The sequence below is a fragment of the Oryctolagus cuniculus genome, chromosome 1, assembly GCF_964237555.1.
Source record: "Oryctolagus cuniculus chromosome 1, mOryCun1.1, whole genome shotgun sequence".
NCBI classification, from domain to species: Eukaryota; Metazoa; Chordata; class Mammalia; order Lagomorpha; family Leporidae; genus Oryctolagus; species Oryctolagus cuniculus.
The window spans coordinates 6,972,439-6,998,463 of record NC_091432.1 but is presented as its reverse complement, the minus strand read 5'-3'; the positions used below and the strand labels follow the sequence as shown (position 1 = coordinate 6,998,463).

Sequence of the window (26,025 nt, the reverse complement as noted above, 5' to 3'; positions counted from 1 at the left end):
TGTTGCTGACCAGCCTGGTCCCCCCCCCGCCGCCCCGAGGGACTCCCACCATTTGGGTCCCACGGGAACAGGGTACTCCACGCTTGCTCTGGGATTTTGCCGCTGGGGCTGTTGACGCGCTGTGACAACCAGGTCAGCAAGTGCAGAGGCGCCCCGGCCTGGAGCCGTTAACTACGAGACACAGAGCGGGGAGCAGGTAGAACACGAGTCACTTCTGATCTCAGCACTGACCTCGCCTCGGGGCCTTGGGGCCCTTGCGCATCCTCTCCCACTCCTCAGATGCGCTTCCTCCTCTGGCACTTTGCCTAGTTCACCCTGCCATCCCGGCCGCGGGCCTCCTCCCACCAGCAGCTTCCCAGCACCTGCTGTCTGAGACTAGGCTTTCAGTCGGGTGCTCAGGGCGGCTGTCTCCCCAGGGTGCTGTTCCCCTGTGGAGGCGGGGGCTGGGTGACCTTTTACTACATCCCAGCAGCCCACGCAGCGTCCAGCAGAGTGGGGAACGGGGACGTCCCCCCGTACCCCGGCTCTTTTCTCTCTGTGGCACCTGCTCTTGGTCACGGCTTCGTGCTGCTGTCTCTGGGGCTGACATCCAACCTGCTTGCATTACAGATGGAAACAGAGGCCCGGCCAGCTGGCCCAGCTCTCCTGGCCCATGTCCCTGTCTCAGGCCACTGTGGGCAGAGCGGGGGTGTGATGGGGCCAGAGGAGGGGCGCTCACATCCGCCTGGAGTTCACAGAGGGCTCTCTGGGGGAGGCAGCATCAGAGGCAGGCTTCAGAGGGGAGCGGGTGGGAGATGTCGAGGTCAAAGGCAAGGAGTCTCCCCAGAGTGGGGCCTGGCGTGTGGGGGAGGCACGCGTGGGTGCCCAGTGCCCCTTCTGAGGCCCTGCAGGGGGCCAGGCTGAGGTTGTCCCCTCTGGTTTCAAGCTGGGAAGCCGAGGCCCAGAGAGAAGCACTCGGCCGTCCCCACAGCAGGGCCGAGAGGGCCGGGGCCGGCTCTGCAGCGTGCGCTGGGAGGGGTGGGGGCCGGGGGCTGCGGTGGGACTCCGGGGGTGCGCTGGCCCGCCCCGACCCGACCCGGAAGGAGGAAGCTGCAGGGTGTCTGTGGCTGGGCCCGGGATCCCCCCACCGGGGACTTCCTCTTCCTCTCCAGGCAGGTGTAGCCGCCACAGCTGGACGACACCCTGACCTGGCATGGAGGGATGCAGGGGGCCCCGGCTCGGGGACTTCCTGAGTGGGAGCCTGGCCACCTGGGTGAGGGGCAGGTGGCGGCGGGCTGGGGAGGGGAAGTGAGCAGCAGCCAGGGCCACCGTGGGCTGGGGGGAGGCTGGGGGGAGGGGCGGACTCGCTGTGGTGGTGGCCATGTCCCTGGGGGCTGCGGTGAGGGGGTTGGGGCCGGCAGCCTGAGACCGGAGGCATTCAGGCTTGGGGAGGGGCAGTGCCCCGGGGATACTGGGGTGGGTCAGGGGGGTCCCGCTGCCAGTGGGGGCGCCCCCTAGGCCCAGCCGACCCCTCTCCGTCCCGCACAGGCACTGGGACTGGCCGGGCTGGTGGGAGAGGCGGAGGAGCTGGAGGGAGAAGAGGAGGAGGAGGAGGAGGAGGAGGAAGAGGGGCCCCTTTGCCCCGAGAGGAGGTTCCTGCGTCTCTGCAGCGGCGCCCTGCTCCTCCGGGTGCTGGGCATCATGTAAGGGGCGCCAGGCCGGGGGCGAGGCCTGGGGGGGTCTGGGGAGGGAGACCCGGGCAGGCGAGGTCTCTCCCACCTCCCACCCAAGGCCACGTGTGCCCACAGTGCCCCCAGTTCCCGGGGGCGGCCTCGAGCGATCCCGGGCCACGACGGTGCCGCGGCCCGGCGGCTGTGGAGCCTGAGCCAGCTGTGGAGCCGGCTGCGGGAGTTCTACCAGGTGAGGGGTCCGCAGGGGGAGGGGAGCCGTGGAGCCCCGCCCCCGGAGCCCCTCTCACCCGGGCGGGCCCTCCTGCAGGAGGAGCTGCAGCTGCTGATCCTGTCACCGCCCCCGGACCTCCAGACGCTGGCGCTGGACCCCCTCTCAGGTACTCTCCTCCTCCCCTGACGCCCCCCTGCCTCAGACCCCAAGCCCCCTTTAACCCCGTGTGGCCCGTGTCCGCAGAGGAGGCGGTGGAGGAGTTGGAAGCCATCCTGCGGCTCCTGCTAGGGGCATCCGTGCAGGTGAGCTCCGGAGGGGAGGGCTGGGCCGCTCTGGTGCAGGGGACGGGGGGGGGGGGGGGGGGGGCCGCGCCAGCCTCGCCCTCCGCTGTCGCCCTGCAGTGTGAACACCGGGAGCTCTTCATCCGGCACATCCGGGGCCTCAGCCTGGACGTCCAGAGCGAGCTGGCCACTGCCATTCAGGAGGTACCGAGGCGGGCGACAGCCTGGGATGGGCCCAGCCTCCCCGGGGGACACCCTCACCACCCTTCTTCTGCCCGACCGAGCCCCGTGTCCCCCAGGTGACCCAGCCCGGGGCAGGCACAGTGCTGGCGCTGGCTGGGCCGGAGCCTGGGGAGCTGACCGCTCCGGAGCTGGAGACGCTGACCCGGAGCCTGCTGGGGACGCTGTCCAGGCTGGCACGGGAGCGTGAGCTGGGGGCCCAGGTAGGGGGCGGACCCGATGTTGAAAGGTGTAGGTTGGGGTCTGGGTCTTGGGCCAGCAGGAGTGACTGTCACAACCACCCATCTTGCAGTGTTGGGGGCGGACGTGGGCAGGGTGGGCTGGCTTACTCCTGACCCCCCCTCCCTGGCCTCCCGCAGCGGCTGGCTGACCTGCTGCTGGAGCGACAGCCGGCCCCCCTGCCCCTGGAGGCTCCCGCCAGGGCTCCCGCCCAGGAACCCTCCCACCACCTGGCCCTGCAGCTGGCCAACGCCAAGGCCCAGCTGCGCCGCCTGCGGCAGGAGCTGTGAGTGCCCAGGGCTGGCGGGGCACCTGGGGGTGAGGGGAGGGTGGGCCTGCATGGACCCCAGTCCCCAGGGGAGACGGGAGGCGTCCGGCCTGGGACGTGGTCCCCCAGACACCTGGCAGAGCCCCTTCCCCGCAGGGAGGAGAAGGCCGAGCTGCTGCTGGACTCCCAGGCCGAGCTGCAGGGCACGGAGGCCGAGATGCGAAGACTCCGCCAGGAGGTGCGCTCAGAGCCCCCCCCTCTCCCGCGCCGGTCCCACCCCCCGCCGCCCCGCCGGAGGCTGGCCGGTCACAGCTCCATATCTGGCCCAGACTCAGGCGCTGTCGGGCCAGGCCAAGCGGGCCCAACTGTACCGCGAGGAGGCCGAGGCGCTGCGGGAACGCGCGGGCCGCCTGCCCCGCCTGCAAGAGGAGCTGCGGCGCTGTCGGGAGCGGCTGCAGGCGGCCGAGGCCTGCCAGGGCCGGCTGGAGGTGCGGTGGCTGCAGGGCCGCGCTCATGGGGCTCTGCCGGGCCCGACTGGGAGAGACGGACAACCGGACAACCGTGTGTGTGTGTGTGGGGGGGGGCTCTGAGGATGGCGCAGGTGGAGGTCAGGCGGGGCGAGGGGGTGGGCCTCAGGGCAGGGCAGGCGGGGCTGGAGCAAGACCCTCACCGTCGGGATGGCTGAGTGGGGGCGGGGCCTGCGGGGAGAGGGGCGTGGTCAGGTGCTGGGGAAGCGGTACCTGGAGAGACCCCCGAGAGAGGGCCGAGCACTTGGAGAGCGGAAGTGGGGCTTGGAGATGGGTCGGGCGGGGGAGGGGATGGGGTCTTTGGCGGGCCCGGGGGAAGGGGGTGGGACCCCCAGGCCGCGGCGCCCACTCATCGCTTTACCGGGTCTCCCTGCGGTCCGGGCAGGAGGAGCGGGCGCTCTCAGGGGCGCTGGAGGCGTCCAAGGCGCTGCTGGAGGAGCAGCTGGAGGCCGCGCGGGAGCGCTGTGCGCGGCTCCACGAGACCCAGCGAGAGAACCTGCTGCTGCGGGCCCGGCTGGGCGAGGCCCACGGGGTGAGGCTGCCACGGTGACCCGGGCTGGGTTGACCCGTGCCCCCCCCCGCCCCGTGGGGCTTCCTGTGGGACCCCCGGGACCTCTGTGGCTCTCCGGCCACGCAGGTCTGACCCTGACCGCCCCCAGGAGCTGTGCTCTCTGCGGCATCAGGTGGAGCAGCTGGTGGGGGAGAACCTGGAGCTGGAGCTGGAGCTGCAGCGGAGCCTGGAGCCGCCCCCCGACTCCCCCGGGGACGGTGAGTGGGGCCCCAGGACAAGGGCTGGGGCGCGTCTTCACCCCTGTTCCCAGGGCCCCGGGGGGGGGGAGCGGTGGGAAGCAGGAAGGGTGGGAGGGGTCCTGACCTCGCCTCACACCCCCAGGACCCCTACCAGGGCCGCTGCCCTCCCTGCAGGACGAGGTGCGGGAGGCGGAGGCCGGGCGGCTGCGGGCTCTGGAGCGGGAGAACCGGGAGCTGCGGGACCTGCTGTGGGCGCTGCGGGGGCAGCCAGGCGGCCAGGTGAGCCCTGCCCCACTCTCCATTCTCCTGCCTGGTCCGCCCTTCCCTGCATCTGACACCTGCCTCTCCTGTGCCCCCAGCACCCCCTGCTGGACAAACAGAGTGAGGATTCCTCGCTGCTGGTTCCAGCCTCGGCCCCCAGCCCCCAGGTCGGGGATGAAGACCCCCAGACCTCGGACTTGGCTCCCCCGGCATCAGACTCAGCCGAGCGTCCCCAGGCTTCCGATTCCGGGCCGCAGGGGGAGGAGAGGCCCCCACAGGAGGCTGCCACTGCTCCCCAGGCCCCCCGAGAGTCAGAGCCTGTTGTGGAGACGCAGGAGGCCCCGGAGAAGGCTGGCCGTGGGGCCCCGCTCTGGACGCCCCCCTCCACAGCCTCACCCCAGGATCCAGGAGTGCGGAGTCAGACGCAGCGCCTGGCAGGGGGAGAACCCGGGGAGAGGGAGGGCCCTGGGGGGCAGTCAGAGGCTTTGGTCCCTGGGCTGGGACAGGAGGGCCCTGAACACCCGCCGGGACCCTCGGAGCTCTGCCTCCAAGTGCACCCCAAGGCGCCCGAGACCCCAGACGGCGGGCTGCAGCTGCCCCAACAGCAAACAGAGGCCAGAGAGCTCGAACAGAGGCCGGTGGGGACGGCTGGGGACCAGGCTCAGCCAAAGCCACAGTGGAAGTCGGAAGCAGCTCCTGACCGGACCGTGGAGGAGCCGGTCCCAGCGGAGGTCCTGGCCAGCGGTGTCCCCGAGAGAGAGGCCCTCAGGGAGGAGGTGGCGCGGTTGAGGGGAGAGGCCGTGGCCCTCGGGGCTGAGCTGGAGGCCCAGGGCCGGAGGCTGGAGGCCCGGGGCGCAGAGGCCGCCCGCCTCTCCGAGGAGCTGGCTCGAGTGCAGAGGGCAGAGGCTGAGGCCCACCGGGAGGCAGAGACCCGGGCCCAAGAGCTGGCCCGGCTGCGGGAGGCGGTGGAGGCGGCCGGCCGGGAGCTGGAGGCCGCGGCCCGGGAGCGGGACGCGCTGGCCGAGGCGCTGGCGGCAGCGGGCCGCGAGCGCAGGCAGTGGGAGCGCGAGGGGCCCCGGCTGCGGGCCCGGGCGGAGGCTGCGGAGGAGCGGATGCAGGCGCTGGAGAGCGAGGGCCGCCGGCACCTGGAGGAGGCCGAGAGGGCGCGCCGGGAGAAGCAGGCCCTGGGCGAGGTAGGTCGGGGCTCCGGGCCGGGGCTGCGCTCGCCCTGAGTGCCCGGCACCGAGCTGGCACCGGAGACGGAAGCACCAAGGCCGCTCGGCCTTCCGAGGCCATGCCTGGCCTGGGCCGCAGAGCCCCTGCGTGCGCTGCGTGGTCTCTGGGTGCGGTCCCGATGATGTGGTTTGCTCCCCTGCACCCGGGGCCGCCCCTGCACAACCAGCCTGCTGTGCTCTGTGCCCCTGGGCAGGCGTGGGGAGGGGCAGGCGGGCAAGGAGGCCTCAGGGAGGGGTCTCACGAGCTGGGAAAGGGAGTTGGTGCCAAGCGCACAGCCTGTGCGAGACCTGTACTGCCCTCCAGATGTTCAGGGCTTGGGAGGAGTGCGGGGAGGAGGGCAGTTGGCCCAGGGGGTGCGGGCAGACCGGTGTAGGGTCGCCTTGGTGGGGGTGGGGCTGTGGCCATCAGGAGGCTGTGTGGTGGGCTTGGCGGCAGGCGAGGCTGACTGGGGTGGGAATGGGGACGGAGGGGAGAGAAGGCCTGGGAGCCCATTCATTCATCTGTTCCCGTGTGTTTTACGGGCAGCTGTGGCACGTGCTAGGGGCCTGGGTGGAGGCAGGGCAGTGCAGCGAGCCCCCTGGATGGAGACTGGGTGTGGTCAGGGGAGGCTTCCTGGAGGAGGAGAGAGGGTGCAGGCCCAGGCAGGAGTTTGGGGGCGGTGGGAGAGGCCGTGTGGAGTGCGAGGTGGCGGAGAGGAGAGGGTGGGGACTGAGCAGGTGCCTCCTAGGCAGCACCCGAGCTCCTCCCGCGTGTGGGAGCTGCTGGAGGGTTTGGTCAGGTCCGCCTCGGGGAAGCAGAGGCCGGCACGGGTGGAGGGAGGTGTCTGGGCCAGCGGGGCCGTGCGGCGGGGGCCGTGCTGGGCAGCTGAATGGCACGGCTTCCTGTGCAGACCAGGGCACTGACATTCAGAGGGGAGGCCGTGCTTGCTTAGGGCGGCAGGGGTGGGGGAGGCAGTGTTGGGGGGGTGACCCCAGGGAGGGAGGTGGGGGGGTGGGAGAGAGGTAGGCGGGGCACGGTGTGGCAGGGTGTGAGCGAGGCGAGCTGGCAGGCACCTGTGTTACATCCCAGAGTTCACTTCTCAGCTGTGTGGCTCAGGGCGAGTGACTTCACCTCTCTGATTCCCTCGTGCAGAAGCAGAATAGTAACTGCATTGCCCCGCCGGAGCCTGCAGGGCTGGGGTGCCTGGCACCTCACGGGGGCCCCCTCACGGAGCGGGAACTCCAGAAGACAAGACAGGGTGGGGTGGAAGAGGCAGCTCTGGGACAGGGCAGGCAGAAGAACCCGAGGGAGAAGGGGAATTTTGCGAGCTTTCCTGGTTGGAGCACTTCCTGGTGCTGCCTGGGTGTGGCACAGGTGGAGGTGACTGGCTTTTGGGAGGCCCGGGAACACGGGCCTCTGGGATTGCCCCCATGTGCTGGGCGGAGCGGGCACTGGGAGGGCGGGGCCGGGCTCTGGGCTCCCTCCGCCTTCCTTTGCAATGCCCCTCTCCTACCCCGATGCCGGGGACCTGGTGGCCTGCAGCCGCCAGGCAGCAGTGCCTCATGGGACTTGTAGTTTTCTGGCGAGAGGCCCCGGCCATGGGCACCAGGAGTTGCAGGGCCCCAGAGAGAGGCCTGGCTAAGCCAGGATGATCATTGCAGCCACAGAGGCTCGCGGGATGTGGCAGGCGGCCGGCCTCTGCAGCCCTGCTCGGGACTTCCTCCCAGCTGGGCCCCCGCGTGGCAGAATGGTTTGGCCTACCTCCCTCCGGCCTCCCACCTCCTGCCGACTTGGTGCGGCCCAACCGCCAAAGACCTTGGGCCCTGGCTGGCAGCATCTCGGCCCCCCGCCCCCCCCCCCCAAGTCCTCGCTGTGGTTAGGCCCGGGGAGACCCAAGTCCCTGGCCCACCAGTGCCCTGTGACCCTGAGCCGGGCCCCTCCTGCTCTCACATGGCAGTCCGCAGGGCGCGTGCCCCCGGCACGGTGTCCGTGAGGAACTACGGACTCAGACAGGTGAAGACGCCGGTCCGGGGGCTTCCTTCCCTGCGCACAGCCCCACCCTGCAGAGCCTGCAGGCTTAGCTCCCATTTTACAGATAAGGTCGTTGAGGCCCGAAGGGTGAGAGGCACCAGACCCAGGGGGGCGGGGCAGGGGCAGGAAGCCGGCACCCTGAGCCCACCCTGCCTGGCCGCAGGAGCTGGAGAAGGCCGTGGTGCGCGGCCAGGAGCTGGGCGCCCGGCTGGAGGGCCTGCAGCGGGAGCTGGAGCGGGCGGCTCGGGAGCGCCAGGAGTTTCTGCACGAACAGGAGACCCAGCAGCAGAGGTGGGGCCGCCCCCGTGGCCACGGAGGGGCGGCCGGGGGTGCAGGTGGGGCTGGGTGCCAAGGCCTCTGCCGGCAGGTACCAGGGCCTGGAGCAGCGGCTGGAAGCTGAGCTGCAGGCGGCGGCCACCAGCAAGGAGGAGGCACTGATGGAGCTCAAGGCCAGGGCCCTGCGGCTGGAAGAGGAGCTGTTCCAGGTGAGGCCGGGCCTGCGCCGGGCTTCTGCCTCCCGAGCCGCTTGGGGGCTGTCGGAGGGAGCCCCGTGCTGGGGCCCAGGTGGCTGTGTGGCCCCGCGGGGGCCTGGTCCCCGCCTCATTCAGACGGACCGAGCTGGCTCCTCTTCTTTCTGGCGAGCTCCGTTGCTGGTGTTGGATCTTTTCCGAGGCTCCGCGGAGGGCGCGGCGTCCCCTGCCCTGGGTCCCCGTGCCACGGCCGAGCCGCGTGACCCCGCCGTGCCCTCTCCTCTGCAGCTGCGCCAGGGCCCGCCGGGGCTGGGCCCGAAGGAGCGCCCCGAGCCTTGGGACGCGGCGACCCAGAGCGGGCGGCTGATCGAGGTGGAGCGCAGTGTGAGTGCCGGACCGCGGCGGGGGCCGGGCCGGGCGGGGGCCCCGCGCCTCCTGGCCCCTGCTCACCGCCTCTTCCTGGCAGAACGCGACGCTGGTGGCCGAGAAGGTGGCCCTGCAGGGGCAGCTGCAGCACCTGGAGGGGCAGCTGGGCAGCCTGCAGAGCCGCGCCCAGGAGCTGCTGCTGCAGAGCCAGCAGGCGCAGGAGCACAGCAGCCGCCTGCAGGTGGGCGGCTCCCGCGCGGCCCGGCACCGTCCCTGGCACCGTCCCTGGCGCTGTCCCCGGCACCGTCCCCGGCCCTGTCCCTGGCACTGTCCCCGGCACCGTCCCCGGCACTGTCCTCGCCGCCTCCCTCTGCTCCCGCCGCTCCCGCCCTTTGGTGGTTTCGTGCCCCTTTGCTTACCCCGGCTCCCAGCCTCTTTCCCTGGTCCCACTTACCCTTGACCTCTGACCCTTCGGCACCCTTCCTCCCAGCCCCGGCTCCTCACTGGGCACCACGGTTTCACCATCACAGCTCCTCCTCCACAGCTGGCAGGCCCGGCCCCATCTGTCCCATCCGTGCCCCGAGCCTCCTGCCCGCCTCTCCGTGGCCTGCCACCACTCAGCCACGGCCGTGCCTCCCCTCTCTGCCCTGGCCTGCAGTGGCCTGCTGCCCACCCTCCAGCCTCTCCCATGGCTTCTTCCCGGCACTGCCCTCCCTCCGCCCTCTGCTCTGGCCCCGTCCTTTCCCGCCTCCCAGGCTGGGATCCAGCCAGTGCTCCCTGCCTCCTTGCTTTGCCCCAGGCCGAGAAGTCGGTGCTGGAGATCCAGGGCCAGGAGTTGCACAGGAAGCTGGGCGTGCTGGAAGAGGAGGTGCGGGTGGCGCGGCAGTCCCAGGAGGAGACGCGCGGGCAGCAGCAGGCCCTGCTTCGGGACCACGAGGCGCTGGCCCAGCTGCAGCGGCGGCAGGAGACGGAGCTGGAGGGGCTGCTGGTGCGGCACCGGGACCTCAAGGCCAACATGCGGGCGCTGGAGCTGGCCCACCGGGAGCTGCAGGGCCGGTGAGCCGCCCCCACGTGCCGCCCCGGCTCCCCAGGAGGTCTGACCCGCCGGGCGCCGACCACCCAGCACGTCCTCGGGGCGACTCTCCTGTCGGAGCAGCTGGCTTGGCCTGGGCAGCGGGCGTGGGGGATGACCAACGCCCGGTCCAGGCCGTGCAGCCGCCCCCAAGGCCCCAGGCTCCTGCTCTCCTCCCCACCCCCCAGGCACGAGCAGCTGCAGGCCCAGCGGGCCAGCGTGGAGGCGCAGGAGGTGGCTCTGTTGGCAGAGCGGGAGCGCCTGATGCAGGACGGGTATCGGCAGCGGGACCTGGAGGAGGAGCTGCGGAGGCTGCAGAGCGAGCACGAGAGGTACCTCCCCGCCGGCCGGCCGCTCTCGCCCTCCCCCTCGCCGGCCAGGTGGGCGGGAAGTCATCAGGCCCCTGTCCCTGTCCCCGCGGGTCCTGCTCTGCGCCCCCTGCCCGGCCCCCCGGAGCGCAGCCGTCCTTGCCTCCGCAGGGCTCAGCTGCTGCTGGCCGAGGTGTCCCGGGAGCGGGGGGAGCTGCAGGGCGAGCGCGGGGAGCTGCGGGGCCGGCTGGCGCGGCTGGAGCTGGAGCGGGCGCAGCTGGAAGCGCAGAGCCAGCAGCTGCGGGAGTCCAACCAGCAGCTGGACCTGAGCGCCTGCCGGCTGAGCACGCAGTGCGAGGTGCGTCCCACGGTGCAGGGCGACCAGGCAGGGGCAGACCCAGGCCACGGGCGCCCCATTCCACCCTGACCCGTGCCGCCCGCCCGCCAGCTGCTGACGGAGCTGCGGAGCGCCCAGGAGGAGGAGAACCGGCAGCTGCTGGCCGAGGTGCAGGCCCTGAGCCGGGAGAACAGGCAGCTGCTGGAGCGGAGCCTGGAGAGCCGTGACCACCTGCACCGGGAGCAGCGCGAGTACCTGTGAGCGGGCGCCCTCGCCGGGGCGGGGTCACGGGGCCCGGGGCGGTCCTGGGGGCGCTGGTCACGGGGGGGGGTGCCCGGGGTGGTCCTGGTGAGGGCCGGTCAAGGGGAGCCCCCCAGGGAGGTCCTGGCGGGGGCTGGTCACAGGGGCCCTGGGGCGGTCCTGGCGGGGGGGCTGGTCACGGGGGCCCTGGGGAGGTCCTGGGGGCGCTGGTCACGGGGGGGGGGTGTGGGGAGGTCCTGGTGGGGGCTGGTCACGGGGAGCCCCCCGGGGAGGTCCTGGCTGAAGCAGTGGAGCCGACCACCCGTGCGCGGCTTCACCCGCGGCAGGTGCACCTGTGCGTACCTGCTATGACCCGGGCCTCGCTCCTGCCTGGCGCCTCGCCAGGTCGCATGTCCACCTCGCCCTGCCCCCCTCCCACAGGGACCAGCTGAATGCCCTGCGCCGGGAGAAGCAGAAGCTGGTGGAGAAGATCATGGACCAGTACCGTGTGCTGGAGCCCGGGCCCCTGCCCCGCGCCAAGTGAGGCCCCTCCTCCCTGGGGCGGGGCCCTGCTCTGCCCTCTGACCCCCGGCCCAGCTCCGGTGCAGGCCTCGTGAGGGTTGGCCTGGACGCTGCCGTCCCCCAACACGAGCCTCCTCTCTCTCCTTCCTCCCCGCCCTCCCCTGTCCCCGTCTTGTGCCCTCTTGCCCCAGGAAGGGCAGCTGGCTGGCAGACAAGGTGAAGAGGCTGATGCGGCCCCGGCGGGAGGGGGGCCCCCAAGGGGGGCTGCGCCTGGGGGCCGATGGGGCTGGCAGCACCGAGAGCCTGGGAGGCCCCCCGGAGACGGAGCTACCCGAGGGCAGGGAGGCGGATGGGACAGGTGGGTCTGGGGCCAGGTGACCAGGAGGTCTCTCCCCCATGTCCCCACCACCGCCTTGGCACCTGTCTTCCTGCCCGGCCTGCACGTGCGCCCCCACTGGCTTTCTCGCCGAGCGCCCCCAGCCAACCCTGCTGCTTTTGGCTGCTCTCTGCCCTGGGCCCTGTGGGGGCCCTTCCCTCCCGCCTGCGCTGCCGCCCATCCTGTTCTGCTCCCTCCACAGTGGTCCTGGGACCTGGAGCCACGGGGAACTTTAGGGGGAGGTCCTTTATCCTGGGCAGCAGCTAAGGAAACTGAGGCAGGGATGGGGGTGGGGGAGGCACATTGCTAGAATGAGTCAGAACCAGCCCGGGGCCCAGCCTCCTGTGGCCGCCTGCCCCCCAGCCCCCGCTCTGTGCCTCTGCTCCCGGTCCTTTTGCCCGGCCAGCCACACCCCCAGCTCCCTGACGCCTTCCATGTGTGCCTCTCACAGTGTTGCGCTCACCAGCACCCATGCGCCGGGCCCAGAGCTCCCTCTGCCTGCGGGACGAGACCCTGGCAGGTGGGCAGCGGCGGAAACTCAGCTCGCGGTTTCCCGTGGGGCGAAGCTCTGAGTCGTTCAGCCCCGGGGACACCCCCCGGCAGCGATTCCGACAGCGACGGCCGGGCCCCCTGGGGGCGCCCAGTGCCCACGGCAAAGGTGAGGGACCAAGGCCGCAGCCCCTGCTGGCCCCGCCTCCCTGTGGCCCCCTGGGGAAGGGGCGTCCCGTCCTGTGGCTCCAGTGGCTGCCTTGTGTCCCCCAGGATGTGGCGTGGGTTGGGAAGGCTCCGTTGAGACCCTCCAGGAACACAAGGCAGATGGCAGCCACGAGGGTGAGTGGGTCCTGGGCAGGAGCGGGGGTATGTGGCCGGCCTGGGACCCCCGCAGACCTCCAATGAACATTTGCCAAGGGCCAGGCAGTGCCAGCCGGGGGAGGCGATGGTAACCGTGATTGTCTGCAGCAGTGCTGTCCCGTGGAAACACGCAGGTCGACGTGTGAGGTTTTCTTTTAAACATTGTATGTATGCATGCGTGCATCTGAAAGTCAGAGTTAGAGAGAGAAGGGTCTTCCATCGCCTGGTTCACTCCCCAAATGGCTGTAAGGGCTGGGGCTGGGCCAGGCTGAAGCCGGAAGCTTCTTCCCAGTCTCCTGTGTGAGTGCAGGGGCCCAAGCACTTAGGCCATCTTCCACTGCCTTCCCAGGTGCATTAGCAGGGAGCTGGACTGGAAGTGGAGCAGCTGGGAATTGAACCAGCACCCACATGGGATGCTGGCTTCATAGATGGTGGCTTTACCCGCTATCCCACAAAGCAGGCCCCTAAAAATGTTATTTATTGGAAACAGGTAGACACATGCAGACACTGAAGGTCTCCCACTCACTCCCCAGATGCCCACAATGGCCAGGGGGCCGGGCCAGGCCAAGGCCAGGAGCCTGGAGCTCCATCGGGGCTTCCCAGTCTGGGGACAGGGACCCAGCTACTTGAGCCAGGGCTGCTGCCCCCCTCCCAGGGTGCAGGGAAGCTGGGATTGGGAGCAGAGCGGGGACATCCCAAGTGGCCGAACGCCTGCCCCATGTCAGGAGCAGCAGGGAGGGGGGTCAGGTGCACGGTGATGGCGCGGCTTGGCTACTCAGCAGGTGGCCAGTGTGGGGCGTCCCCAGGGAGCTCCTCCACACTGAGTCCTTGAGGGCCAGAGGTCATGGCACCCACAGCACGTGTGGATTCAGACCCCTGCCTCTCGCTGGCTGGTACCCGGAATACCGGGAGGTGACAGTGACTGGGCTCAGGGAGGGGACCTGAGCGCTGGGTGGGGCTGGGAGCAGAGACCTGGAGGGGACAGCTGAGGGAGGGCCTGGTGCGGCAGGGGAGTGGCAAGGCGGTGGGGGCCCCGGAGTGGAGGAGGTGGGGGCGGAGGGTGGCAGCTGTGGCCCCGGCGGAGGAGGTGGGGGCGGAGGGTGGCGGCTGTGGCCCCGGAGTGGAGGAGGTGGGGGCGGAGGGTGGCGGCTGTGGCCCCGGAGTGGAGGAGGTGGGGGCGGAGGGTGGCGGCTGGGGCCCCAGTGGAGGAGGTGGGGGCGGAGGGTGGCAGCTGTGACCCCGGGGCCCTCCTGAGCGGAGTCTCGCCTTGCAGGCCTCGAGGAGCAGGACCCGGAGAAGCGCCCCCTCACCCCTTCCCTCAGCCAGTGACGCCGCGGGGCCCCGGAGCTCGGCAGGGCCGCCCGCTGGCCACTGGAGTGTCGCGGGGGACCCCAGGCAGTCCAAGAGCCAGGGGAGCCCGTCCACACGGGGCGCGCGAGGAGAGCACTTGGACAAGGAGGCCTGGGCTCTCCAGCCCGCCACGGCCCGCGTAGGGGTCCCGGGACGGAGCTGGGGTGAGCCTGTGGACAGGGGGGATGGCTCGCGGCCTGCACTGAGGTGGCAGTCTCCGGAGGATCCCTCAGCACGAGGGGACTGGAAGGAGTGGGCAGGAGAGCCCCCTGCCCGGGCCGGGCGGGGCACCAAGGCCCACCACTCCCTGGGGACCGTGTCCTGGGCCGACCTCTGAGCCTTCCCTGGGACGCAGTGGGGCATAAGAATAAAGCTGAGTCCTGCCTCGTGTCTGTTGGCTGCATCTTGGAGCCTCGAGGTGCCGGGGACACAGTGGGACACAGCGGCCTGGCCCGGCCAGGACACAGCTGCAGAGGGCGCCTCCAGGGGCGGGGAGTGGGGTGGCAAGCTGGGGACAGCGGGTGCGGCCACCACGACCCTCACACCCGCTTCTCTCCCTTCCCTGCCTTTGTCCAGCCTCCTCGTCCTCTCTCCCAGAGCCCTGTGGGGCCAAGCCCTGCCCCGGGGAGCTCGTAGCCTGGTGGGTGGGTGGAGTCTCTGAGCAGGGCCCCGGGGTTACCGCCCTGGGAAGGGGGGCAATTAGGTGGGGCAGCAGGAAGTGAGTCAGGGTACCTGGGGCCGCCCAGGGCAGGGTGGGGCTGCCCGAGCCGACAGGAGGTGGCCTGAGCTTGGAGGTGTGCGGAGCCCCGGGGCGGCAGCCAGCCCAGCCTTCCCGGGGCGACCTGCAGCAGCCCCGCTTCCTCTTCCTCTCCGCAGAGGCTTTGCAGGGCAGTGTGGGGCGGTGCACCCCTGCCCCCAGCTGTCAGAGGAGCTAAAACTGCCCCCGGGCCTCTGGCGGCTGCCGCCCCCTCTCACCCCCCACCCCCCTGGAGGACAGGCCAGCCAAGGGCCCTGGGCCTCAGGGGAGGGGGACTCCCCTGAACCACGCTGATGCCCCTTTTTGGGGATCTGGGGTGGGTACTGCAAGACAAGGAGGTGTGCATGGCCTCTGGTGGGCTGTGAATGGGGGCGGGGGCTGCCCCTCCCCGCCGCAGGGTCCCGGCTTGGTACTGGCCCCTTGCCGTAGCAGGTCCTGGCCTCAGAGCGGCCGAGCCCCCAGCTTCCCTGCAGAGCCCAGGCCACTGCGGGGAGAGAGGCTGGATCGGGAACCCAGGGGAGATGTAGCTGGTCCAGGATCACAAAGCAGGCCTGAATCCCAGCACCCTCCTAGCCTGGCCAGCGCGGCCTGAATCCCGCACCCTCCTAGCCTGGCCAGTGCGGCCTGAATCCCGCACCCTCCTAGCCTGGCCAGCACGGAGAGCTGGGGCCGCTGAGTGTGAGGCGTGGGGCTGAGGAGCCGGCGGCGGGCGCTGGCCGCTGTCAGCCGGCCTTGGGCTGCTCATTTGTCGAGCGGACACACCACTCCGCTCTCCTGTTTGCTGTGGACAAGAAGGGGACGGGGTGGTGTGATTGGCAGGGGCTCCAGAAAGTCCCAGGAGGATGCTCGGCTGTCCGCAAGGCTGGCGCGGGGGCACGGGCTCCCAAGGTCCTTGCCACCACTGGCAGCAGCAGGTGTCCTGGGGCGCATACCTGGCTTGTGCTCACCCAGCAGGGCCTCCAGGTCACCCACGGGCCCCCGCCAGGACTCCCGGCTGTGTCCAGGTCCCTGGGAGGGTTGATTGAGGTCCCAGAGTGCAGAGCTCTGACGCCCATCCCCGCAGCCCCCCGCCGCCACCCCGCTCGGGAGACAGGGCCAACCCTTTCTGGCCGCCGCCTGCCGCTGTCACGTTCCAGCCGCCTGACTCAGGCCGCGGCAAGGCGGGGAGCCGGGAGGCGGCGCCGGCGCCCGCCTCAGCCCCGGAGGCGGCACCAGGAAGCGCCCGCCCCGGCCGGAGCCGCCATGTAACCGGCGCCGCCCGGAGCCCCGAGCCGCACGGGGGGGCCCCAGCGACTCGTCCCCCGCCCGACATGGGGGACGAGGACGAGGGCTGCGCCGTGGAGCTGCGGATCACGGAAGGTGGGTGCAGGGCCGGCCGCCGGCTGCGCGGGAGGGCTGGGAGGAGTCTCGGGCGGGCTGGGCTCATCGGCCCCTGTGCCCACAGCCAACCTGACCGGGCACGAGGAGAAGGTGAGCGTGGAGAACTTCGAGCTGCTGAAGGTGCTGGGCACGGGAGGTGAGTGCCCCTGGGCACCGGGCAGGTGTCCCGGCACGGCGTCCCGGGGCCTGCTGCCCGCACACCCGCCTGCTCTGGGGCCAGGCTTCTGGGAAGGCCCCCACCCTTTCCCGGCTCCAACCGGCCATCCCGGGGTCGGGTGCCCACTTCCCGGGCGCTCCATGTTGGCATCGTCGCTTCCTGTGGGGTCCTGGGCATGCATGCCCCCTCCCGCGGCTGCTCGGAGGTCCTGGGGGCTTGCACCCCACCCAAGTGGCTTGCACAGCGCCCCCCCTTCTCCCCACGTGACAGCCCCCTTGCGCGTTTGCAGACTCCCCCAGGCCTGCTTTGCACATCCCTCCCTTGGCCAGGCGTGCAGCCGGGCCTCCTCCCCGCATCCTTCCCAAATGCTTTCTCGCAGGTTGGCACACGCCCCGCCCCCACTCCTCCCTCCCCGGGCTGCACATCCCTTCACGGCCCCTGCTGAGCCGCCCCTGGGCTGTGCACACCTGCTCCTCCAGCTCTTTGCACGCCTGCCTCTCCCCCTGGCTCCCCCCACACACCTCCCCAACACCACCCCAGGTTTGCACGCCACCCTGGGTTGCGCCCGTCCGCCTTCCCACTCACAGCCCCTCTTCCTCGCCCTCGTCTCTCGCAGCCTACGGGAAGGTGTTCCTGGTCCGGAAGGCAGGCGGGCACGACGCGGGGAAGCTGTACGCCATGAAGGTGCTGCGAAAGGCGGCGCTGGTGCAGCGTGCCAAGACGCAGGAGCACACGCGCACGGAGCGCTCGGTGCTGGAGCTGGTGCGCCAGGCGCCCTTCCTGGTCACGCTGCACTACGCCTTCCAGACCGACGCCAAGCTGCACCTCATCCTGGGTGAGGACCGGCGCGGGCCGGCGCGGGGGCGGGGCGGGGCGGGGGGCAGGGGCGGCCGCGTCCTCACCTCCACCGCTGTCGCCCCAGACTACGTGAGCGGCGGCGAGATGTTCACCCACCTCTACCAGCGCCAGTGCTTCAAGGAGGCCGAGGTGCGCGTGTACGGCGGCGAGATCGTGCTGGCCCTGGAGCACCTGCACAAGGTGGGCGGGCATTGGCCCCTGGGCCTGGCGAAGCGGCTCCCGAGTAGCAGCCTCGGTCTCTCCGGGCTGCCTGGGCCGGGTGGGCAGCTGCTTCCCCCTCCCGCCCCAGGCCCCCTGGTACTGCCTGCTGGGGTGTCGTCCCCCCACGCGCGCCTCCTCGAAGGGGCTTTCCTCTCACAGGGAACCCGGGGCCACCTCCCCGGAACTTCCTCAAACGCAGGCCTGTGCTGTGGCTCCCTCGCCTCTCCACACACACGGGCCCCTCTCCCTGGAACCCGGGCCTGCGCGCCTTAACTGGCCTTTGGCAGCCAGCGGCCCAGCCCCGCGCTGGGGCCCCCTCGGCAGGCAGGAGGCGCCGGGGGCGCAGGAGGCGGGCCCCGCTTGTCCCGAGCTCGGGGGCTGGGGGAAGCCTCAGCGCCCGTCTTGGCCCCGCCAGCTGGGTATCATCTACCGGGACCTGAAGCTGGAGAACGTACTGCTGGACGCCGACGGCCACGTGGTGCTCACGGACTTCGGGCTGAGCAAGGAGTTCCTCACGGAGGAGGTGCGCGCCCCCGCCCCGCCCGCCCGCCGCTCCCGGGGGGGGGGCGGGGGGGCGCGAGGAGCGAGCCCGGCGCCCACGCGGGTCCTCTCGCCCTCGCAGAAAGAGCGGACCTTCTCCTTCTGCGGCACCATCGAGTACATGGCCCCCGAGATCATCCGCGGCAAGGCGGGCCACGGCAAGGTGGGCCTGCGCGGGCGGCGCGGGGCCGGGGCGGCGCGGGGCCGGGGGCGCGCGCGCGGGGCCCTGACCGCTCCGGCCCGCAGGCTGTGGACTGGTGGAGCTTGGGCATCCTGCTCTTCGAGCTGCTCACGGGGGCCTCGCCCTTCACCCTGGAGGGCGAGAGGAACACGCAGGCCGAGGTGTCCCGGTGAGGAGGGCCGGACGCGGAGGGCGGCCGAGGGGCAGCAGGGCCTGCCTGGGCGGGGCCGTGGAGGGGGGCCCCCCGCTGCCCCTGACAGCACCCCCATCCTCCCAGACGGATCCTGAAGTGCTCCCCTCCCTTCCCCCCCCGGATCGGGCCCGTGGCACAGGACCTGCTGCAGAGGCTGCTCTGCAAGGACCCCCGGAAGCGGCTGGGCGCGGGGCCCCAGGGGGCCCAGGACGTCAAGAGCCACGCCTTCTTCCAGGTGAGGCGGGGGGGGGGGCGCTGGAGGGGTGCGCTGAGCCTGGCCCAGTCCCCTTTGCTTTGGAAACTTGTCCCAGAGGAAGCCAGCGTGCCTGCGCCAAGGCTTCTGCGCCGTCTCCTTGGAAACCGGGAAGCTGAGGTTCAGAGAGGGGAAGGCGTTTTCCGAGGTCCCCCACCCCCGCCAGGTGGCGGCGGTCGCATCCAAGGCCGGGCCTCTGTGACACGGGAGCGGGGGCCTGGCTGCGGGCGCCACGTGTCACCCGTGGGAGTCCTCCCCGCCTGCCCGGCCTGGGAGGGGGCTTCCCACGTGCTCTCAGAGGGGGGTCTAGGTCTCAGGGGCGCAGGGGTCCCTTTGGTGGGGGTGGGGAGCGGGCAGCTCCGTCAGCGGACGGCCCAAGCCCACCCGCCCCACGCCGGGTGCTGTGCGGGTGCCGGGAGGAGCGTTCCCGCCCCCTTCTCTCTGGAGGCCCCTGGTGGCTGAGTCCTGGTCTTCGAGCCCAGCTCAGCCTCTTGGCTGCTGGGGACAGAGAAATCTAACTGGAAATGGTGAAAACCTGGGTTCAAGTTCTGCCCCCCCCATTCCAGCTTCCTGCCGATGTGAACCCCGGGACGCAGCCGTGGGATGTTCCAAGTAGCTGGGTCCCTGCCACTCATGTGGGAGACTCGGGTCGGGTTCCCAGCTCCTGGCTTCCGTGTGGCCCAGCTCCGGCTGTCGCAGGCATCCAGGGGGTGGGAGGAGTCTGCCTGCTTTTCAAATTAAATACATAAATACTCTGAGACAGTTTGGCAACAGCATAGAGGTCTTTACTGCCTGGCGTCTCCAGGAACCCAGCCAGTGTGGATATATTGCATATATCTTAAATATCCCTTCCATCCCGACCTGCATCCCAGAGGTGCCTCAAGGCCCAGAGTGGCTGCGGGAGCTCTTGCCATCTAAGCTGCTCAGCAGGCAGGGGGCAGGAGGAAGAAGGAGATTGGCAGGCAGGGCGCTGGCCGACCGTCTGCCTCCTTCCGGAGCTCCTTCCTGAGGTCCTACCTGACGGTTTTACCCACAAGCCATCAGTCACTTGTAGCTGCCAGGAAGTTCTAGCCGTGCGTATTGGTTCTTGGGGTGAAATGGGGGCCGTGACACTAGGGAGGGCAGGGAACCGGGTCCTGGGCAGCAGGGTACTAACGAGCTCTCCCACGTTACCAAAGCCCAACAGGGCAGGGTTTAGCTCCCGTAAGTGGAGAGTCCGGGGAGAAGTCGGACTTCAGGCCAGGCTGTGTCCAGGTGCCGAGACGTCGTCTTTTGTGTGGTGTCTCTGCCCAAGGGCTTGACCGTCAGACCCCGAGAGGGCCCCAGCGATTCTGTAGATTTAATTCCGGTAGGAGCGAGAGGTCTGCACAGACGTCCAGAGCCAAGCGTGGCGGAGGGCGGGTCTCCAGAACAGGGCGGCAGGAGAGAGGCCCTCGCCACGGTCAGGGGCCCTCTCCTGCCCTTGACCGCTAGCTCTGGTCTCCCCCAGGGCCTGGACTGGGCTGCTCTCGCTGCCAGGAAGATCCCGGCCCCGTTCCAGCCCCAGATCCGCTCGGAGCTGGACGTGGGCAACTTCGCAGAGGAGTTCACTCGGCTGGAGCCCGTGTACTCGCCCCCTGGGAGCCCCCCGCCGGGGGACCCTCGAATCTTCCAGGTGAGTGAGAACTCGGGGATGCCAGGCACAGGAGAGGCGGGCGCCGCTGCCGGCCTCGGCCCTGGCTGCTGTGGGCCCCCCGTGGGCCCCGTGCTGACCTCTCCCGGGTCGTTGGTCCCGGAGACCTCCATGGCTTGTGTCTGATGGCTCACGGCTTATCTTTATCTCGTTTTATTAAAGACTTACTCACTTAAGGGCCGCGGCGTGGCTCAGTGGGTTAAGCCGCCACCTGCGATTCAGGCTTCCTGGTTGGAGCCCCGGCTGCTCCACCTGGAAAGGCCGTGGGAGACAGCCCAAGTGCTTGGGCCCCTGCACCCACATGGGAGACCAGATGGAGCTCCAGGCTCCTGGCTGCAGCCTGGCCCAGCACTGGCCGTTGTGGTCATTTGGGGAATGAACTAGCAGATGGAAGAGCGATCTCTCTCTCTCTCTCTCTCTCTCTTTCTCCCTCTCTCCCCACCCCCTTTCCCTCTCTGTCACTCTGCCTTTCAAATAAATAAAATAAACACACACTTATTTAAAAGGCAGGAGTGTGTGTGTGTGGGGGGAATCTTCCCTCTGCTGGTTCACCTCCCAAAGGCTTCAATGGCCTGGGCTGGGCCAGGTTGAAGCCAGAAACCAGGGACTCCCTCTGAGTCTCCCACGTGGACAGTGGAGGCCCGAGCATGTGGGCTGTTCTCTGCTGTTCTCCCAGGTGCATCAGCAGGGAGCTGGATCAGAAGTGGAGCAGCCGGGACTTGAACCGGTGCTCATATGGGATGCCAGGGTCGCAGGCAGTGGCTTAACCTGCTATGCTACAATACTGGCCCCTGCTTTAAAAATTAAACTTTTTTAAAAAAAATTATTTGAAAGGCAGAGTGATAGAGAAACAGGAGAGATCTTCCATCCTCCGGTTTAGCCCCACATTCCTGCAGCAGCTGAGGCTGGGCCTGGCCTTAGCCAGGAGCCTGAACTCCGTCTGGGTGTCCCACATGGGTGGCAGGGACCCAGGGACTTGCGCCACCTTCCACTGTTCTCCCAGGCACACTCCGGGGAGCCGGATGAGACACAGAGTGGCCGGGACTTGAACCATCGCTCTGACCTGGATCCCAGTGTCACAAGTGGCGGCTTCACCCGCTTTGCCGCAAGGCCGACCCTTGTTTCACATTTTTTACTTGCTTACGTAGACACTGGGGAAGTGATCCCACGTGCATGCCGCGGCGTTGCGTGCCCCGGGGACACTGCACGTCACACTCGTGGGGGCCTGGGGGCCCTCGGTCGGGTCTTGGAAGCTCCCGAGAAGCTGTCTGTAGACCGCGCACGGGCCTGGCCCGTGGCTCACGGTCCATAAATAGCAAATCAGAGGGGCCCCACCACGGACGGGCAGCCCGGTCCCCAGACGCAGCCCCGAGAGCTGTGCGTGCGGCGCCTGCTTCCCCGGCTCGGTTCTAAGGAGGAAGTTCTCGCTGGCGCGGCTGCTTTCCTAACTCTCGGGGCTTGACAGTGAGCGCGAGGGCCAGGCGCTCACTCAGGGGGAGGGACACACGCTTCCAGGTGCCCTGAGAAATCCCGGAACCTGGGCTGGCGCTGGCGTGGGGCGGGTTGAGCTGCTGCTCACGATGCCGCCCTTCCCACCCTCGTGCGAGACCCGGATGCAGCTCCTGGCTCTTGGCTTCAGCCTGGCCCAGACCTGGCTGCTGGGGCCACGTGGGGGAGTGAACCGGCAAAGGGACCCTGTGTGTGTGTGTGTGTGTGTGTGTGTGTGTGTGTGTGTGTCTGCCTGCGTGTGTCTGCCTCTCTGTCTGTGGCTCTGGCTTTCACATAAGTAAATAGGTAAATGTTTGGGACAGAGAAGAGGAAGCTAATCTGTAAGCCGCTGGAACGTGGTCCTTTTTCTTTGCATTTCTCTGGTAGCCCCGCCTTACAGGGGAGGTCGAAGGCTGGTTTCGGGGGGAAGCTGGGCAGGGCCTCTGGCCAGGGGTTAAGACACTGCCTGGACACCCATGGGCCACAGGGGAGTGCCTGGGCTTGAGTCCTGCTCCACTTCTAATTTTTTTCTTTTTTTTTTTGAAAGGCAGTTAGAGAGGAAGAGACAGACAGAGATTGAGGGAGAGAGGGAGGGAGAGAGCTGGCTTCCAGCTACTGGTTCACTCCCAAATGCCTGCAGCAGCTGGGACTTGGCCAGGCCATAGCCAGGAGTCTAGAACTCCATCCAGGTCTCCCACATGGGTGCCAGGGGCCCAAGCACTTGGCCCATCCTCCACTGCTTTCCCAGGCGCATTAGCAGGGAGCTGGGTTGAAAGTGGAGCAGCCGGGACTTGAACCAGCGCTCGCATGGGATGCTGGCGTCGCGGGCGGTGGCTTAACTCCCGGCCCCTCCCCTCCACTTCTGGTTCCAGCTCCCGGCTAGAGCACACCGTGGGAGGCAGCAGGTGCTGCCCAGGTACTCGGTCTCTCCAGCCCTGTGGGCGACCTGGATGGACTCCAGGGCTTGAGACTTGGGCGTTTTTCAAATGCAGTCGAAGTAGATTAAAAAATAAAGAGGGAAGAATAAAATCTTTCTGTGCACTGGCCGGTCATCTCCTGAGTGACCACCGAAGCCAGGGCCTGCGGGAGCGGTGGCCGTGACCACAAGGGTTGGGCTGGAGACGTGGGGGAGGGGGGCAGATGTGGTCCCAAGTGATGACCGAACAAGGTGGTCAAACGTGTCCACTGCTGGTGGGCACCAGGATGCCAGTAGGACCTCTCCCTCCCGCTCTGGGCGTCTTCCCTCTGAGGTCCCCACCCCCAGCGGGTGGGACCTCCCTGGGCCTCCGCCCACCTGCCCCCTCCCCACCCGCAGGGCTACTCTTTCGTGGCACCGTCCATCCTGTTTGACCGCAACAACGCGGTGATGACCGACGTGCTGGACGCGCCTGGCGCCGGAGACCGGCCAGGCCGCGCGGCCGTGGCCAGGAGCGCCATGATGCAGGTGACGGGGCCGGGACCGCGCCGGGGCGCCCGCCCGCGGGGGCAGCACCTCTGACCACGTCCCTCGCGCGCCCGCAGGACTCGCCTTTCTTCCAGCAGTACGAGCTGGACCTGCGGGAACCGGCGCTGGGCCAGGGCAGCTTCTCCGTGTGTCGCCGCTGCCGCCAGCGCCAGAGCGGCCAGGAGTTCGCCGTGAAGATCTTGAGTCGCAGGTGCGCGCGGGCCGGGACCGGCGGGCGGGCGCGGAGCGGGCCGGATCCCTAACCCCGCCTGCTGCGCCCGCAGGCTGGAGGCGAACACGCAGCGCGAGGTGGCCGCCCTGCGGCTGTGCCAGTCGCACCCCAACGTGGTGCATCTGCACGAGGTGCACCACGACCAGGTAACGCCCACCGGGCTGCGGGGTGGGGCGGGAGACAGGGAGGCCCGAGGACCTCCGGGAGGGGGACTTCAGCAGGGCGGGCGGTGACCGGGCCGCGCCGCCCGCAGCTGCACACCTACCTGGTCCTGGAGCTGCTGCGGGGCGGGGAGCTGCTGGAGCGCATCCGGCAGAAGCGGCACTTCAGCGAGTCGGAGGCGAGCCAGATCCTGCGCAGCCTCGTGTCGGCCGTGAGCTTCATGCACGAGGAGGCGGGCGTGGTGCACCGGGACCTCAAGCCGGAGGTGGGCGCGGGGCGCGGGGCGCGGGCGGTGGGCAGGGCCGGGTGCGGGCGGTGGGCAGGGCCGGGCGCGGGGCGCGGGGCGCAGGCGGTGGGCAGGGCCGGGTGCGGGGCGCGGGCGGTGGGCAGGGCCGGGTATGGGGCGCGGGCGGTGGGCGGGGCCGGGTATGGGGCGCGGGCGGTGGGCAGGGCCGGGTGCGGGGCGCGGGGCGCGGGGCGCGGGGCGCGGGCGGTGGGCAGGGCCGGGCTCAGGGCAGGGCCGGGTGCGGGGAGCGGGACGGGGGCGGTGGGCAGGGCCGGGTGCGGGGCGCGGGCGGTGGGCAGGGCCGGGTGCGGGGCGCGGGGCGCGGGGCGCGGGCGGTGGGCAGGGCCGGGCGCGGGGCGCGGGCGGTGGGCAGGGCCGGGTGCGGGGCGCGGGGCGCGGGGCGCGGGCGGTGGGCAGGGCCGGGTGCAGGGCGCGGGGCGCGGGCGGTGGGCAGGGCCGGGTGCGGGGCGCGGGGCGCGGGCGGTGGGCAGGGCCGGGTGCAGGGCGCGGGGCGCCGGCGGTGGGCAGGGCAGGGCCGGGCGCGGGGCGCGGGCAATGGGCAGGGCAGGGCCGGGCGCGGGGCGCCGGCGGTGGGCAGGGCCGGGTGCGGGGCGCGCCTCTGACGCCGCCCCCCCCGCCCCCGCAGAACATCCTGTACGCGGACGCGACGCCCGGGGCCCCGGTGAAGATCATCGACTTCGGCTTCGCGCGGCTGCGGCCGCAGAGCCCGGCGGGGCCCATGCAGACGCCCTGCTTCACGCTGCAGTACGCGGCCCCCGAGCTGCTGGCGCAGCAGGGCTACGACGAGTCCTGCGACCTCTGGAGCCTGGGCGTCATTCTGGTGCGGGCGGCCCGGGTCTCCCGATCCTGGGGGCCGGGGTGGGGTGGGGGGAGGCAGGGTTTTGGCTGGACCGGGCATCGGCGGGCACCCATGCGTTGCGGGTTGGAGGGAGCGGTCCAGGACTGGCCCCGGGCTGGCCTCACTGCGTCCCCCCCCCCCCCCCCCCCAGTATATGATGCTGTCGGGGCAGGTCCCCTTCCAGGGGGCCTCCGACCAGGGCGGGCAGAGCCAGGCATCTGAGATCATGTGCAAGATCCGCGAGGGGCGCTTCTCCCTGGACGGTGAGGCCTGGCAGGGCGTGTCCGAGGAGGCCAAGGAGCTGGTCCGAGGTGCGTGGTCACGGGTGGGCAGGGGGAGGCTGCGCGGTGGTTATGCGGGGGCCGGAGGATCACAGGGTCAGGCGTCCCGGTTGGGGGCCGCGCAGGGGGAGGGACGCATCTCCCCACAAGGCCCCTGCCCGCCGCCAGGGCTGCTGACCGTGGACCCGGCCAAGCGGCTCAAGCTGGAGGGGCTGCGGGGCAGCTCGTGGCTGCAGGACGGCAGCGCGCGCTCCTCGCCCCCGCTGCGGACCCCCGACGTGCTGGAGTCCTCGGGCCCCGCCGTGCGCTCCGGGCTCAACGCCACCTTCATGGTAAAGGCCGGGAGCGCGGGAGGGAAGCGAGGCTGGACTCGGGGACCTTGCGGGGAGGCCCGGCCCGGCCGGCCCGGTGACGCCCGCTCCCTGCCAGGCGTTCAACCGCGGCAAGCGCGAGGGCTTCTTCCTGAAGAGCGTGGAGAACGCGCCGCTGGCCAAGAGGCGGAAGCAGAAGCTGCGCAGCGCGGCCGCCTCCCGCCGCGGCTCCCCCGCGCCGGCCGCCGCCAAGGGGGCACCGCGCAGAGCCAACGGCCCCCTGTCGCCCTCCTAGCTCCGCCACTGTGACCCGGGAGCCCAGATGCCCAGGGACCTCCCCGCTCGCCCGACAGAGCAGAAGTATTTTTATAAGCAGAGAATTTTTTTATGTCTTAACCCGATGGACTCAGAGCCGCAGGGGAGGGGGCTGCGGGGGGGGGGGGAGACCCCTCCCCCACTTCTAAGCACTGAGTTCGCTGCGGAGGGGGAACCAGGACCCCTCCCACCCCCAGGCCCTGCTCCTGGAAGGGGCGCCCTTGAGCTGTCACTTTATGGACTGTGCAATTCTGTCCACCAAAGACCTGTGTTGGGGGGGGACTGAGGAAGAGGCCCTGGGGGACCTCTGGGGCACTGCGCCTCTCTGGGTCACCTGCTTCTCCCCCACGGGGCTAAGGGAGGAGGCCCCCTCTAACCCCTCCCCTCCCCTGCGGCACAGCTGCTCCCGGCTGGGGGGTGGGCCGTCACTGCCTCAGCACGTCCGGGCTGTGCCTTTGACTTTGAAATAAAAGCCCACCCAGTGCTGTGCGTGCGCGTTGTGGTGCCCTGGGGGCCTCGGCTTTTGGGGGGAGCAGCGGGTGTGTCCCGGTAGCCCTGCCGGCTGCGTGCAGGAGTCTCCCGGTGTGACAGGAAAGCCAGGCCCTCTCAGTCTCAAGTAACGCATGGTCCCGGCTTCTATGTTCCCCTTGGTGGGGTCTGCAAGGATCGCGCAGGCCTCCGGGGCGCCGCCGTCTGCAGGGGTCTAGGTTGAAATCTGCCGCCAAAGCGCTGCAGTCGGCGCAGGGCCTGCTGGGAAGGGCTCTGATTGGACCCAGTCAGGTCACGTGCCCCGGCTGAGCCACTCACGGCGTCCTGGGGTGCAGCGTGCTGATTGGCGTAGATGCGAATCTACAGCCTCACTGCACCTCCCCTTGGGCGGAAGGGGCGG

General features: G+C 70.2%; 2 protein-coding genes across 7 annotated transcripts; both read left to right on the top strand.

Moving 5' to 3' along the window:
* The first annotated feature begins 1,098 nt into the window (after positions 1–1,098).
* On the top strand, positions 1,099–13,956 carry CCDC88B (coiled-coil domain containing 88B). 5 transcript variants are annotated; one of them, XM_051833095.2, is made up of 27 exons: positions 1,099–1,252; positions 1,528–1,682; positions 1,788–1,899; positions 1,978–2,047; positions 2,125–2,183; positions 2,283–2,366; positions 2,462–2,605; positions 2,762–2,907; positions 3,046–3,127; positions 3,219–3,377; positions 3,802–3,948; positions 4,076–4,184; positions 4,309–4,445; positions 4,526–5,620; positions 7,837–7,964; positions 8,041–8,158; positions 8,432–8,527; positions 8,610–8,750; positions 9,309–9,565; positions 9,770–9,913; positions 10,061–10,247; positions 10,338–10,483; positions 10,908–11,006; positions 11,180–11,204; positions 11,816–12,022; positions 12,127–12,195; positions 13,490–13,956. In XM_051833095.2, exons 1-27 carry the CDS (start codon positions 1,193–1,195, stop codon positions 13,901–13,903), a joined length of 4,590 nt encoding a protein of 1,529 aa, XP_051689055.2. In that variant the 5' UTR covers positions 1,099–1,192; the 3' UTR covers positions 13,904–13,956. The 5 variants fall into 5 exon arrangements, 4 of the variants coding, with proteins under 4 accessions (XP_051689055.2, XP_051689056.2, XP_069925076.1 ...); XM_051833096.2 differs by having other exon boundaries at positions 11,180–11,346; XM_070068975.1 differs by having other exon boundaries at positions 1,100–1,252; positions 1,771–1,899.
* A 1,562-nt stretch (positions 13,957–15,518) lies between these two features.
* RPS6KA4 (ribosomal protein S6 kinase A4) lies at positions 15,519–25,625 on the top strand. Of its 2 annotated transcripts, none has more exons than XM_051833098.2 (17): positions 15,519–15,682; positions 15,768–15,793; positions 16,477–16,695; positions 16,783–16,898; positions 17,335–17,442; positions 17,542–17,622; positions 17,706–17,809; positions 17,918–18,068; positions 19,576–19,740; positions 22,562–22,690; positions 22,768–22,901; positions 22,975–23,068; positions 23,176–23,349; positions 24,017–24,211; positions 24,381–24,540; positions 24,679–24,842; positions 24,940–25,625. In XM_051833098.2, the coding sequence occupies exons 3-17, from the start codon at positions 16,539–16,541 to the stop codon at positions 25,114–25,116; spliced, it is 2,109 nt and encodes a 702-aa protein (XP_051689058.1). In that variant the 5' UTR covers positions 15,519–15,682; positions 15,768–15,793; positions 16,477–16,538; the 3' UTR covers positions 25,117–25,625. The 2 variants fall into 2 exon arrangements, with proteins under 2 accessions (XP_051689058.1, XP_051689057.2); XM_051833097.2 differs by having other exon boundaries at positions 15,543–15,682; positions 15,768–15,839.
* Positions 25,626–26,025: the final 400 nt, after the last annotated feature.

What these genes read in the sequence shown, in the direction of transcription:
- CCDC88B (XM_070068975.1), top strand. Translation starts at nt 1,201, where the DNA reads ATGCAGGGGGCCCCGGCTCGGGGACTTCCTGAGTGGGAGCCTGGCCAC. An exon ending in TGCGAAGACTCCGCCAGGAG is followed by an intron (nt 3,128 to 3,218) that starts GTGCGCTCAGAG and finishes TATCTGGCCCAG; the next exon opens with ACTCAGGCGCTGTCGGGCCA. An exon ending in GCAGCTGGCTGGCAGACAAG is followed by an intron (nt 11,205 to 11,815) that starts GTGAAGAGGCTG and finishes TGCCTCTCACAG; the next exon opens with TGTTGCGCTCACCAGCACCC.
- RPS6KA4 (XM_051833097.2), top strand. Translation starts at nt 15,634, where the DNA reads ATGGGGGACGAGGACGAGGGCTGCGCCGTGGAGCTGCGGATCACGGAA. An exon ending in ACGAGGTGCACCACGACCAG is followed by an intron (nt 23,069 to 23,175) that starts GTAACGCCCACC and finishes CGCCGCCCGCAG; the next exon opens with CTGCACACCTACCTGGTCCT. An exon ending in GGCTCAACGCCACCTTCATG is followed by an intron (nt 24,843 to 24,939) that starts GTAAAGGCCGGG and finishes GCTCCCTGCCAG; the next exon opens with GCGTTCAACCGCGGCAAGCG.